We start from the raw sequence: 15,343 nt of genomic DNA, 5'->3' as shown, positions 1-15,343 counted from the left end.
ACAAATGGAAGTCAAACAAGACAAAAAATAAAGTCAAATAAGGACACAGGGTGATAACAAAAGACAAATTGAAGTCAAACAAGACAAAAAGGTCAAAACAAACATAAAACCAAATACGGAACAATTGAAGTCAAATAAGACAACAAAAAGGTCAAAACAAACATCAAATTAAAGCAGTAACTCAAATCGGAGTACATTAAAAGGGGAATTCTCCCGCGTGTCTCAGTGGTGGGGCCGGGCGGTTGCGTAGTGTGGAGCTTGGGGGATGGACAGTGCATTCCTTCCTCTCTGGGGGGCGCTCGCGTCCCCAGAGGGGGAGGCTCGGATTCCCTCCCCTAACCTCGCCAGTGCCTCCCCCTTGCTCTCTTCTGCCCGAACCCCTCCCTTGGATTCCGCGCCATTGGCCTGGATTCGGTGGGGTCCCTCGCCTGCGTGCTCGTCCCCCGACCCTGGCCCTGGTCGCCTTGTCCCGCCTTCCGGACCTTACCTATTGGAGTCGCGCCGCCAGAGAGCCTAAGCCGCGTGAGTGGAGTCGCGCCGCCGGAGAGCCGTAAGCCGCGTGAGTGGAGTCGCGCCGCCAGGGAGCCGTAAGACGCGTGAATGGAGTCGCGCCGCCAGAGAGCCGTAAGCCGCGTGAGCTGGAGTCGTAGCTGGGATCCGAGGGATCCATCCGCAACAGAGGAGGTGATGCCGGACGAGCACGTGAACCAACAAATTGGACCTTAGTCAGGTTGGTGGAATGAGTGTGGCTGGAGTTGGCGTCAGTGGGGGGGGTCGCGTTGTGGGGGGATTCCTGCCGGCTCCTCCTTGGAGGACCGGATGCCTCACCCACTCCGGATCCTAACCATAACCCCAGAGGGGTCCAGCCCTAACCTTAAATTTGGATCTGCGCAACCCCAGTTACGCCATTAAATTCGGGGGATAACCCGAACCCTAGGGCCTCTCCCAATGGGGCGAAAAATTAACACCAAAAGAAAATCAAAATAACTCAAAAATGAAAGGAGAAATCACTCAAAGACTACAAGAGTAAAGAACAGAAGCAAAATAACTCAAAAAATAAAGGAGAAATCACTCAAACACTAAAAGAGTCAAGAACAGAAGCAAAATAACTCAAAAAAGAAAAGAGAAATCACTCAAACACTAAAAGAGTAAAGAACAGAAGTAAAATAACTCAAAAAAGAAAAGAGAAATCACTCAAACACTAAAAGAGTAAAGAACAGAAGCGGAACCAAAAACAAGTGGAACCAAAAAACAAGCCCAACAAGAGGGGACGGAAACGAGTGGAACGCAGACAGGAAATGACTAAGCGGAAAACACAAACAAGGAAGTGGAGTGGAGAGGACCAAGCGGGAAACACAAACACAGAAGAGGAACCAAAAGACCAACAGAGGAACCAAAACAAACCACAATTGAAGAAAAGCAACGGAAAGAGGAACAGCTACGAGACAGAATAAACAAGAGAAGATTTTGTTTTAAAGAAAAGCATCTTGGAGAAACGACAAACGGAAGGACAAGAAGTCCAACAGACACAGTGAGTAAGCAGTGCCTGAAGAAGGCTAAACCAAGCCGAAACGTCGCGCGCGAAAAGCTTACTCGGGGGAATGATGCTGGACTGATGTGGGGGGTGCCATTAATTGTATATGTGTATGTATTTATTTTGGGGCGGACATGCCATTTTTTATTTGATGGACAGGGGGCGCCAAATTTGGTTAGGGGAATGGTGAAAAGACAAAGAAAGAGGTGGAACTAAAATAAATTGAACCTAAATGAAGGAGGAATTGAACCTAAATTAAGGATAAGAAAGTCAAAATTAGGACAGACAAACTTAAAACCTAAATTAGGAGGATGGACGGAACATAATGTAACTAATGGAAGGAGGTTGGCACGCCAAATTCGGCCAATTAGAAGAAAAACAAAAGGAAAAGTCTAAATTTAGAAAACTAAGAAAAACAAAACAAAGACAAAAAAGTCACAAACACAAAGTCAAATAAGGACACAGAGTGATCAAAAGCAATTTTATTAACTTTGGAGGATGGACGGAACATAATGTAACTAATGGAAGGAGGTTGGCACGCCAAATTCGGCTAATTAGAAGAAAAACAAAATGAAAAGTCTAAATTTAGAAAACTAAGAAAAACAAGACAAAAAAGTCACAAACACAAAGTCAAATAAGGACACAGAGTGATTAAAAGCAATTTTATTAACAAAAAAACAAATGGAAGTCAAACAAGACAAAAAATAAAGTCAAATAAGGACACAGGGTGATAACAAAAGACAAATTGAAGTCAAACAAGACAAAAAGGTCAAAACAAACATAAAACCAAATACGGAACAATTGAAGTCAAATAAGACAACAAAAAGGTCAAAACAAACATCAAATTAAAGCAGTAACTCAAATCGGAGTACATTAAAAGGGGAATTCTCCCGCGTGTCTCAGTGGTGGGGCCGGGCGGTTGCGTAGTGTGGAGCTTGGGGGATGGACAGTGCATTCCTTCCTCTCTGGGGGGCGCTCGCGTCCCCAGAGGGGGAGGCTCGGATTCCCTCCCCTAACCTCGCCAGTGCCTCCCCCTTGCTCTCTTCTGCCCGAACCCCTCCCTTGGATTCCGCGCCATTGGCCTGGATTCGGTGGGGTCCCTCGCCTGCGTGCTCGTCCCCCGACCCTGGCCCTGGTCGCCTTGTCCCGCCTTCCGGACCTTACCTATTGGAGTCGCGCCGCCAGAGAGCCTAAGCCGCGTGAGTGGAGTCGCGCCGCCGGAGAGCCGTAAGCCGCGTGAGTGGAGTCGCGCCGCCAGGGAGCCGTAAGACGCGTGAATGGAGTCGCGCCGCCAGAGAGCCGTAAGCCGCGTGAGCTGGAGTCGTAGCTGGGATCCGAGGGATCCATCCGCAACAGAGGAGGTGATGCCGGACGAGCACGTGAACCAACAAATTGGACCTTAGTCAGGTTGGTGGAATGAGTGTGGCTGGAGTTGGCGTCAGTGGGGGGGGGTCGCGTTGTGGGGGGATTCCTGCCGGCTCCTCCTTGGAGGACCGGATGCCTCACCCACTCCGGATCCTAACCATAACCCCAGAGGGGTCCAGCCCTAACCTTAAATTTGGATCTGCGCAACCCCAGTTACGCCATTAAATTCGGGGGATAACCCGAACCCTAGGGCCTCTCCCAATGGGGCGAAAAATTAACACCAAAAGAAAATCAAAATAACTCAAAAATGAAAGGAGAAATCACTCAAAGACTACAAGAGTAAAGAACAGAAGCAAAATAACTCAAAAAATAAAGGAGAAATCACTCAAACACTAAAAGAGTCAAGAACAGAAGCAAAATAACTCAAAAAAGAAAAGAGAAATCACTCAAACACTAAAAGAGTAAAGAACAGAAGTAAAATAACTCAAAAAAGAAAAGAGAAATCACTCAAACACTAAAAGAGTAAAGAACAGAAGCGGAACCAAAAACAAGTGGAACCAAAAAACAAGCCCAACAAGAGGGGACGGAAACGAGTGGAACGCAGACAGGAAATGACTAAGCGGAAAACACAAACAAGGAAGTGGAGTGGAGAGGACCAAGCGGGAAACACAAACACAGAAGAGGAACCAAAAGACCAACAGAGGAACCAAAACAAACCACAATTGAAGAAAAGCAACGGAAAGAGGAACAGCTACGAGACAGAATAAACAAGAGAAGATTTTGTTTTAAAGAAAAGCATCTTGGAGAAACGACAAACGGAAGGACAAGAAGTCCAACAGACACAGTGAGTAAGCAGTGCCTGAAGAAGGCTAAACCAAGCCGAAACGTCGCGCGCGAAAAGCTTACTCGGGGGAATGATGCTGGACTGATGTGGGGGGTGCCATTAATTGTATATGTGTATGTATTTATTTTGGGGCGGACATGCCATTTTTTATTTGATGGACAGGGGGCGCCAAATTTGGTTAGGGGAATGGTGAAAAGACAAAGAAAGAGGTGGAACTAAAATAAATTGAACCTAAATGAAGGAGGAATTGAACCTAAATTAAGGATAAGAAAGTCAAAATTAGGACAGACAAACTTAAAACCTAAATTAGGAGGATGGACGGAACATAATGTAACTAATGGAAGGAGGTTGGCACGCCAAATTCGGCCAATTAGAAGAAAAACAAAAGGAAAAGTCTAAATTTAGAAAACTAAGAAAAACAAAACAAAGACAAAAAAGTCACAAACACAAAGTCAAATAAGGACACAGAGTGATCAAAAGCAATTTTATTAACTTTGGAGGATGGACGGAACATAATGTAACTAATGGAAGGAGGTTGGCACGCCAAATTCGGCTAATTAGAAGAAAAACAAAATGAAAAGTCTAAATTTAGAAAACTAAGAAAAACAAGACAAAAAAGTCACAAACACAAAGTCAAATAAGGACACAGAGTGATTAAAAGCAATTTTATTAACAAAAAAACAAATGGAAGTCAAACAAGACAAAAAATAAAGTCAAATAAGGACACAGGGTGATAACAAAAGACAAATTGAAGTCAAACAAGACAAAAAGGTCAAAACAAACATAAAACCAAATACGGAACAATTGAAGTCAAATAAGACAACAAAAAGGTCAAAACAAACATCAAATTAAAGCAGTAACTCAAATCGGAGTACATTAAAAGGGGAATTCTCCCGCGTGTCTCAGTGGTGGGGCCGGGCGGTTGCGTAGTGTGGAGCTTGGGGGATGGACAGTGCATTCCTTCCTCTCTGGGGGGCGCTCGCGTCCCCAGAGGGGGAGGCTCGGATTCCCTCCCCTAACCCTAACCCTAACCCTAACCCTAAACCCTAACCCTAACCCTAACCCTAACCCTAACCCTAAACCCTAACTAACCCTAACTAACCCTAACTAACCCTAACCTAACCTAACCCTAACCCTAACCCTAAACCCTAAACCCTAACCCTAACCCTAACCCTAACCCTAACCCTAACCGAACATTTATTAATTATATAGCAAAGGCGACAGGAAAATCCGTAAATGAATGACAAAGACAGAAAACTAAGAAACAGATACAAAAACAATAAAAACTGAAAAAATACAACAAAACATACAAAAACATTACAAAAACATATACTAAAACAACAAAAATTAAAAAACTAAAAGTATAAAAAAACAAAAAAAGTGTTCATAAAAATACAAATTACACAAATTTACAACAAAATGATGGATGAGGGATGGACAGTGGCCCGGTATGGTCGCCGAGGCCAAAATAAATAGACAGGAGTTGGGAATCAAGGTGGAGGGAGATTCCAAGGGTGGAAGGCCAGTGCACCTCCCTTTCGCTCCGACGGTCGGCCGGAGGCCTTTAACCATCGGGGTGGAAGGGTTCAGCCTCAATTTCCTAACCCTAACCTAACCATTATATGTGCAGTTTTACAATGGCAAAACTCATGAGAACTACATTTCATTGGGGGCTTATAGGGTTAAGGGTAATGGTGAAAAATAAATTCGGTTCATTGTTGGGAGAAAAAGTTACGCAAATGAGGGATATAAAAGCCAGCGCACACGAAGAGCCTCAGTTTGCATTTGACCACCGGAGTGACAACACAAAGAGCTGCGCTTGGGGAATCTGTGTGCCAGGGACCTGAAGAAGGCTCACAAGAGCCGAAACGTCATCCAGGCACACGGGGATACAATTCTTGGGTTTTTTTTTTGGTTGTTTCATTTTTTTTTTCGGTTTCATTCCCCTAACCCTATATTACAAATTCATAACTGTTAATAAATAGCACATCTAAAATACAAAATATTACATAAATAACAAAGGCGACTCTATACAATTCATTTAGAAATATATAAAAGAAAATTAGAACAGGGATGACTGGTGGAGAGTGGAAAGTGGTCCACTATGACCGGCGGGGCCAGCAGGCACGCCGCCAGGAATGGGGAAATGGAGACAGGAGATGGCGTAGGGGGATGGACCCCCCGATCCCGGAAGGGGAATTATTTCCCCTATACTGGGAGAGGGAGGGTTCGGTTCCCCTCACCTAACCCTTACCAACTGGAATTCTATCCCCTATCTCCCACTAACCCTAATCGGACTAACCATTGAAGGGAATATAGACTACTTTATATTCTAATATGTAATTCTAACTAGTTTGGAAGAGAATGTGTATTGGAGTATGTGTATTGGCGTATACTGCAGGAAGGCCCCCAGCGGGGGGTATGTGGCCTCCATCAGGGGGTATTTGGAGACAGATGGCAAAGAAGAAAGGAACTGCGGGGAGCCACTATAAACATCGAATGCAGGAGACATCGGCAGGCGACGTCTGGACCCAGATCAGATAGTCATCATTTGGCCGAACAACGATGACGTCAGATTACGGACCAATCGGACGACAGCGATTCCACACCGGCCTGTTTGAAACATTGTATAAGTCTGGGGGAGAGTCAGATAGTTTTGTTATACGACTGTATCTGTTAAGAATAAGTTAGGGTAGTTACGAACCCAGAGCTCTGCAAAATGTATAGACTCCTCTGTCAGGAATAAATTGGTTGCTTTTTATACATTGTTGTGAACGATCGTTCTTTCACGAAAACGAACACGCTTGGAACCACGTAAGTTAGATTTTAAAACACAGGTTCCTTCACCCTAAACACATTAACAATTAAAAAATGATTTCAAGTTATAGGACAGTTAAAATACCATAAAATTACAATAAAAGGTTAATACATTGCTAAAAAGATGATAGTCTTACAATATAGATTATAGGGATTGAAACTATACATAGGGGTCCTATTAAAATAAAAATAAACTATAGAACATAAAAAAAAACTATAAAACATTAAAAAACAAAAACAGTTAAGTTATAAATAAAGTTAACATTTTGGTTTAAATGGTTAAATACAGTTAAAAGAGAGGTTATTTAATGCATATAGTAGTAAAAGACAACAACATAGGGTTAATTTGAAGTTATGCTACCACAAGTTAAAATGTTTTTTAAAAAAGAGCAGCATATAAAAGGCGGACATGCCCAGAAGCCTCAGTTTGTTTTGGATTTCGGAGGGTGAACATCATTCAAGAGTAGAGCTGCTTTGCTGCTGTTGTTTTATTAAAAAAAGTGTGCCACGACCTGAAGAAGGCCCTTACAGGCCGAAATGTTGTCAGGGCACACTCATAATAGGTTGTAATAGGTATTTTGGTTTGAATTGCGGATTTTTTTTACTTTTGGTGTTGTTTCTTTCATTATAATACATTATAAATTGATACCGAAACTAATAAATAAGAAACAACAAAAATAAAGATGACTTAAATAGCCATGGCGAACTCAAATAAAGGAAATAAATAAAGGAAGCAAATATCATGGAGGGTGGGGGTTGGACAGCGGTCCGCTATGGGCGGGGCCGCCAGCCCACATACCCCAGGGATTGGAACCAGGGTTACGGGAGGCGTAACCATGGGTGGATGGACCGTGCACCATCCTTTCCTACAGGAAGAGGGGGCAATGCCCCCAATTCCTGGTGGGGAAGTGTTCAGTTCCCCAAACCTAACCTCCAAAACAACTAAAAAATATATAAAAACAATATAAATACTATTAAACCTAAATAATCAAATGTTATAATAAAACCAATGTTATGTCAAATTAGTACATCATTCGGTTGGATATACAGTGATTTATAGGTACATTGCAAAACAGCAAAAAAATAAAAGCAGCAGCGTTGACATATACAAGCGACACTCCCGCCACAAGAACGACGGAAATTGTGCATTACAACACCACGTAATCACTCAAACTGCTTCCCGCCACACACGCAGTGTAAAACGCCAAGCCAGGGAAGACATGTTCATTATTCATTTGGCTGTCGAGTAAAGTTCAAACTTCGCTCAACAAAATGGCGACCATGTCGCAGCAGCGGCGACGTCATATTCAAGCGACACTCCCGCCACGAGTACGATGCCAATTGTGCATTACAACACCGCTCGCTAAACACCACGTAAACACTCGAAAACTGCTTTGCGCCACACACGCAAAGGGTAAAACGCCAGGCCATCGACGCCACAAAGTCGATTATTCATTTGGGCGTCGAGTAAAGTTCAAACTTTGCTCAACAAAATGGTGACCACGTCGCAGCCGTATCCAAGCGACACTGCAGCCACGAGGACGACAGAAATTGTGCATTACAACACTGATAAAACCGCTCAAAACGCATTCACACCACTCACGCAAAGTGTCAAAATCCAAGCCAGCGACGCCACGAAGCCAATTATGCATTTGGGCGTCGAACAAAGTTCAAACTTTGCTACACACAATGACGACCGCGGAGCAGCAGCGCTGCCGCGGTGACGTCATGTTTAAGCGACAGTCCCGCCACGAGGACGACGGGAATTATAAGTTATAACACCGATAAAACACTCAAAACTCCACACAACTCAAGCAAAGTGTAGAAACCCAAGCCAGCGACGCCAGAAGCCACTTATGCATTTGGGCGTCGAACAAAGTTCAAACTTTGCTAAACAATGACGAACGCGGAGCAGCAGCGCTGCCGCGGTGACGTCATGTTTAAGCGACAGTCCCGCCACGAGGACGACGGGAATTATACGTTATGACACCGATAAAACACTCAAAACGCCTTCACACAACTCAAGCAAAGTGTAGAAACCCAAGCCAGCGACGCCAGAAGCCACCTATGCATTTGGGCGTCGAACAAAGTTCGAACTTTGCTGAACAATGACGAACGCGGAGCAGCAGCGCTGCCGCGTTGACGTCATTTTTAAGCAACAGTCCCGCCACCAGGACGACGGCAATTGTACGTTACAACACCGCTAAAACACTCAAAATGCCTTCGCACCACTCACGCAAAGTGTAAAAACCCAAGCCAGCGACGCCACGAAGCCAATTATGCATCTAGCCGTCGAGTAAAGTTCAAACCTTGCGCTACAAAATGGCGACCCCCACATGTTCACTCAGCTGTATAGCACAAATTAACGCATGTCAATTCACTCACAAGACGCTATCGCACCCCGATTGCGTGCCAGAGTCAAACATGTCAAAACACGCTCAAATAAGTCAATACACAGCAAAAACAACATTAATTGCTAGAGAGCTTGAAACAGCGTGCTTACCTTGACTGGAACAACTGAAGGCGAAAGCAACGGCACTCGCCTCACCCGTTTAAGTGATCCAAACCGGAAATAGATGTTTTGCATTAACCAATCATAGATGTTTTGCATTAACCAATCAGCTTAGTGTGCGTACCTTTTGGTGCCAAATGCGACCAATCAGATGACCAAGTCCTAATTATGTCCTAGAAATGTCCATTTCTCGTGCTTGATTGAAATCGTGATTGTGCTCCCCAAAAAGTTTGGATTCTGCAGGTTTTGCCATAAATGTAGTACAATTTTTACATAGTTGTTCAATTAGTTTGCATTGATTCTCATGAGGCCACAATTTGGGTATAAGTGCATTACTTTTCTGTATACAAGTGGAGGTATTTTTAACTTTATTTGCACAATGCACTGCAACAATCACTTAGTTTTCCAATACGGTTTATTCCTTACTGGATGGATTCACAAACAACATGCAGAACATGATAAAAACACGCACGCCTGTCATGCAATAGTCAGGCTGAAAGCAGAGTTGTGTTGGGAAAAGAGGCAAAGTCAGTTTATGACAGAACACCTTTATAGCTCCTCACTCTAAACATTTCATTAATCAACAATTAAGAGAAATGACAATTCCATATTGTGTCAGCTTTGTTGGTCACAATGTATGTAGGGAGAAGCGGCGGCAAGCATTTTCATACAAACCGAACAAACTTACATGCAGGTATTAATAATACTTACTTTTAAGTCAGACACGTTGGAAGCAGCAGCAGACGCACATTTATCACACCATCAAGTCATTTTAATTTCCAAAGCTTATCTTTGTTTCATGACGGAACAACTGGCAACACGCACACACTCATGCAAACACCCCGCATTGCGGAATCATTGTTAACCCCATTAAAATTAAATATACATGAGCTTTCTTTTTAAAACCAATATACACGTAGCAATCATATGTTCAGAACAAGTTGATGATACAATTTCAAAAAGTGACACATTGTACACAAACATTTTATCTTCAACAATAAGTGATTCATGAGTCTACTTAAGCTTTGGCTTTAAACTTCAAATGGATAACGTGGTTACCATGGTAACACGTTTACCCAGCGCATCAGTGGACACAGGAGCAGGAACGCCACAGCCATGGATCATATCGATGGTCGTGCATTTTTACGTTACATATTTAATAGTTCATCACAAATAAAAATTCATATTCTTCACCTAATTTGACGTAAACGCGTGTACACGCACATTTCCCCCATCAAGGAGTCTGTAAAGTGCGAGCCCAGACACAGTAAACTTGAAATGAACACCACTGGAGTGTGTCGCTCTTCTTGGCACAACACCACAAAAGCCTGGACGGAAAAAAGGCAGCAGCGCACACTGGATGCAGAAACAGCACCCGACGACAGTGGAGCTTGGCAATGCTCGACCGTGAGCGGAAACAAGCATGTTCCTGCACGGTTTCAGCTTAGACTAAACATGCTTATGCAAACGACGAATTTGCCCATTTGGCCAACTTGATTTGTTGATTGATCCTATCGTGTTTATGAACGCACGGGGGGATTGGACAGCAAACCCACAAGAGCAAGACGATAAGAACAATTGGGAACTACTGGCAAAGCAGAGTCAGCTGATCATGAACCACCCCCATGACCTCTTTAGTTGAGGTCACGACAAGCCAAACAAAGTCAAAACCACTTGAGCACCTTGCATGTGCACATCATTATCAGTATTATTATCAGTAGTATTATTAACAGCAGGGGCACGGTGGATGACTGGTTAGAGCGTCAGCCTCACAGTTCTGAGGACCCGGGTTCAATCCCCGGCCCCGCTGTGTGGAGTTTGCATGTTCTCCCCGTGCCTGCGTGGATTTTCTCCGGGCACTCCGGTTTCCTCCCACATCCCCAAAACATGCATGCTAGGTTAATTGAAAACTCTGTGCGTGCGAAAGGTTGTTAGTTTGTATGTGCCCTGCGATTGGCTGGCAACCAGTTCAGGGTGTACCCCGCCTCCTGCCCGATGACAGCTGGGATAGGCTCCAGCACGCCCGCGACCCTAGTGAGGAGAAGCGGCTTAGAAAATGGATGGATTATTAACAGCTCAACACACAAATACATTCAATGTTTTTCTTTACTGTTCAACGTCCAAGATTTCTGCACATCGGCTTCTGGTGTCATTGAAGGTTGCATGGAGTAGAAACAAGGTGTCCACAAAAAGTCTCATTTCAGTCTGACGGCGGTTTCAATCGTGTTGTTTCTAAAAGATGGCTGTAGTCTGCTGCATACAAGCAACGTGTAGACACTGTTTATGACAAAATGACATAATTATAGGCTCTTTCATTAGCACAGGAGACCAGTGGAGGAGCAATGCTAATGACACCGCTTTGAGAAAAAAAAGCACAGTAATGAAACGCAAAACAGCTAATCCTTGCCGCCTACGCCACAGTCAGGACAGCGGGTGCCGGCAGATAAGAGGACGGCATCTCCTCACTCGCGGCGGTCAAGGTTAGGGGCTGGAAAAGATCATCGGTTGCCTGGCGATTCTGCTTCAGGAGTCGTACACTTGACATCCGATGTTCCTAAAGCGGCACGACCACAAGCGATTAACGACTCCAAATGCACGCTCGTACAAAAACCACGCTGTATCCTATAGGTTGGATATCATTGGCGTTGGGTGGAATACTTGCATGTACAAAACCATTACTTTTCAGGAAAACAAAATAACTACATCTTTATTAACATTGCATCAACAAAGAGCAAGCAATTTACAACACTCAGTCATTTGTAAGAATAACAGTCCCACGTGGACTAAACAACAGTATCAATAGGTGAAAAAATATGAAATTCAACAGGCTTGGGTAAGTCACTGATGGTGTAGTGGTGCACTCGCCTGACTTTGGTGCGGGCAGCGTGGGTTCAGTTCCCACTCAGTGACGGTGTGAATGGTTGTCCCAGTCTATATGTGCCCTGCAACCGACTGGCGACCAGTTCAGGGTGTAGTCCGCCTTTCGCCCAAAGTCAGCTGGGATAAGCTCCGGCGCAGCTCCCCGCGACCTTTACCGGGATAAGCGGTGTTGAAAATAGATGGATGGACGGACCAAATTTGGACATGGAAGATTTTGGCCCGATGCCCGAAATATGTACTCTATATACACGTGCGCACAAAAATGATTTACAAAAGTTCTTCTAAAAACAGTACATCTTTAACAACTGGCCACAACTTCAGGACCAATTATCATGTATAAAATACTTTTTGGACTGAAAATGTCAGAGAGGTATTCATTTTTAAAAATACTCACTACGCATGCTACTTTGTGTTGAAAACAATCGGAGCTGGCACGCTGACATCTAATTATGTTAATGTTGCAACCTACATCGGTTCTCAGGACAAAGGCTATTTCGGTGGGTGAGGCTCTCAAAAAGGAAAGGAGAATAAATGTGTGGACAATATGGAAAGGGGGGGAAAGGAATGCTGTGTGAAAGCAGCTTCAAGTTGCTGGCCATGCAGCTGCAAATTTTACCTCACCAGGCCGCTAGAGGGAAGCAAAGTAACCTGCTCAAAACAAGAGTCCAAATTCCGATTTGTCTGCGAGATGACTTTGGGTGTGTTTTATCGGCTGTTCCAACCGGAGAGCGAGCTGTTTGACTTCTGCTTGTGGAGCTTTTCCTTCTCCCTCTTCACCTTGACACGATCTTAAGCTTTATGCTACTTTTACGACTGGGACGCACCAACCCCTGGATGCATACACAATCACACGTGGCACAACGCACACAAGCACGCACGCCAGGGTGTTTCGCAATCCTTCCCTCCTCAGCACAGTGCATTAGTGGACAGATCCAGTGGATGTCATCCAGTTTGTGGAGCTCAGCACTCAGACTGTTCAGGGTGAAGCGGAGCCCCTCTTCCTCAGGGAACTCTGACTGAGGAGGATGAGAAGAAGGGTGCGTGAGAGATCAGATGGCCAAAAAGTGGCAGCAGCAAGTGGCGAGAGAGTTTACCAGATGTTTTCCATCCAGAAGCATGGTTGTCTCTGCCTGGAGAACTTTGCTGCTGTTGACAATTTCCACGGCTGTGCTGAGACTCCAAAACTGAAAATTAACAACGCTGGTTTGAATGATTTATCCAAAACATGTATTTTTGGGAATTAAAGTCAAACATTTGGGGTTAGTGCTACATCAAAAGCAGAGTTGTGGCACACTTTTCTTTTTAAATCCATGACATGTCAGGCCACATGTTCTCTGGACTACAGTAAAGTAGTCCTGTAACATTAGTCGAGCCCTGCACTCACTTTATCCGTGTACATCAGAATATGGTACAAAAATGGTACTTCGCATGGATGCACTCTGGGATGGTTTGGGGTTGACACGTAACAGCGTCCCCGCATAGCTCATGTACAAATGTGCATTGAGTGGGTCCAACGGGCCGTCTGTAGTCCCGTCTGGACCCATCTGCCTACACCTGGTGTCCCTACCTCAGGGCTGGACAGCTTGGCCTCGGTCAGCACCGTGGCGCTGGCGTTGACAGTGTGTGCCAGCTCCTGCTCCACCAGCTTGTGGGTCTTGGCGGCCTCGCCGATCTGGAGAGGAGTGAAAACAGGAAGCGCTGATATATCAAGTGTTATAATAAAAACAATGGTATGTCAATGTCATGGGTGTGTGTGTTCCGGTTTTTGTCTTCCCCCTGTTTTCCCCACACACCTGCTCCTGAGAGCATCTTCACCACCTGTGCCTCGTTCACCCTAATTACCCCTTGTATTTAACCTCGTGTCTCATTCTCTCTCGTCGCCAGTTAGTTGTACCTGGTCGGCGTGTTCCAGCATACCTTGTTTCCACGTCACAGACTCACACTAAGACTAGACCCTGTTCCGATTATCGACCTCGCCTTTTTGCCTCATGTTTTTGGATACTGTTGCCTTTTTTGAATTGCCTGCCTGTGTACTGACCTATGCCCGTATATTAAACCTCTTTTTTGAAACTGTCCATTTGTTTTGGAGTCATGCATTTTTGGGTCCTATCCTCTGTTCTGTTCATGACAGTCAAGTTAGGACATTATTCTGTTGGATATACGTTGCTTTATATGGACATTACAAAACATTTGGCTATTATGGGGTTTCTATATTAAAACACTGAATGTTAGTGGTGTAAAAAGAAAAGTAACTACAATGACAGCAGAGGTTCTAGAAGGATGTGCACTCATTCGAGTTGGTTCACCGGAGTGCGAACATCACGAACCTGCTGTGCTGTGACTGTGTGCCATTAGACCTGAGGAAGGCTCAAGGAGCCGAAACGTTGTCTGGGCACACAGAATAACAACAATAATAAACGTTTGTTGTGTCATTTCATTTTAATGCAGTGGGTGAAAGAACATGTGACGTTGGTGTCCTCTTGGTGGCGATATTATTAATTATGTTCGAAAATTTGATTGATGGCATTCGACGTGCGCTTGCTGTTGGCAGAGAGGGATCTACTTTCACGATCCCTCCGTCCACCCGCGGCGGCCTCACTGCAGACATGGGGGAAACATCCCCGCCGCCGTGTCGGTGAGGTCCTCGATGTGGCGGACATTTTCTTTCTCCGGGACATAATCCCATTCTGATCCTCGTCACAGTCCGGAGCGCCGCGGGAGCGCGTTCATCGCCGTAAAAGACGTCAGGCGAGGCGAAGCTTTCGGAGCCTCTCTGTTGATCGCGCCACAGATCCGAAGAGGTAGATTAGATACGACACGCCCCTTTTGATCTGCGTGCCTACTTTACGGCAACACTAAAATAGGGAGGTCAAAGTCGTCAGCGCATTCCATGCGTGTGTGGACGGCAAGAAAATATACAGAAAGTATGCCTGCCCTTTCTGCTGCATTCGGTTGCACACAACGCCGTACAATCGCAACCTGAGAACTCAGAATAACACGGGTAAATATATTTTTTTAGGCTTTAAAAAGTATGATAGCACATGCTTTGGCGTTGAGCAAAAAAAGTAAACCTAGAAAAAAATCGGTGGAGAAATGAGCAAATTTCCACTTAATTTCAATGTTAAATGCTTTGCCTTTGACTGGAACATCGACCTTTCAAACATGGCCGCCACGTAGGCACGTCAGTTAGCCGGCCTGTTACAGCGCGTTTGCTTATCTATTTAATCTTCATATCTATGATTGCTCTCGGAAGGTTCGGAAATTTGCTCCTTTGCTTTCCCAGCAGACACCGCGGCGGGGACATCATGCCGGCGGGCATGATGGACAAAGGTTCGGAATATCTGGGCAAGGCCCGCTCCAACGGGACCAAGAGTCCGTCCAACGCGTCAAA

At 44.7% G+C, this 15,343-nt stretch overlaps 1 protein-coding gene across 2 annotated transcripts in view; it reads left to right on the top strand.

Annotated features, from left to right (window-relative positions):
* The first annotated feature begins 14,828 nt into the window (after nt 1–14,828).
* Nucleotides 14,829–15,343, top strand: part of rcor3 (REST corepressor 3) — a 52,362-nt gene continuing 51,847 nt past the window's right edge. The window contains exons 1-2 of one of the 2 annotated variants that reach the window (XM_061679472.1): nt 14,829–14,953; nt 15,236–15,343. The exon at nt 15,236–15,343 is cut by the window's right edge and continues 41 nt beyond it. In XM_061679472.1, coding sequence (XP_061535456.1) covers nt 15,258–15,343 — 86 coding nt within the window. In that variant the 5' untranslated portion in view covers nt 14,829–14,953; nt 15,236–15,257. The remainder of the gene's footprint in view (nt 14,954–15,235) is intronic. The other variant, XM_061679473.1, reaches the window with a different exon arrangement.

This window comes from Phycodurus eques, chromosome 6 (assembly GCF_024500275.1).
Source record: "Phycodurus eques isolate BA_2022a chromosome 6, UOR_Pequ_1.1, whole genome shotgun sequence".
NCBI lineage: Eukaryota > Metazoa > Chordata > Actinopteri > Syngnathiformes > Syngnathidae > Phycodurus > Phycodurus eques.
The sequence above is the reverse complement of the archived record's forward strand: the minus strand, read 5'-3'. Positions and strand labels throughout refer to the sequence as shown.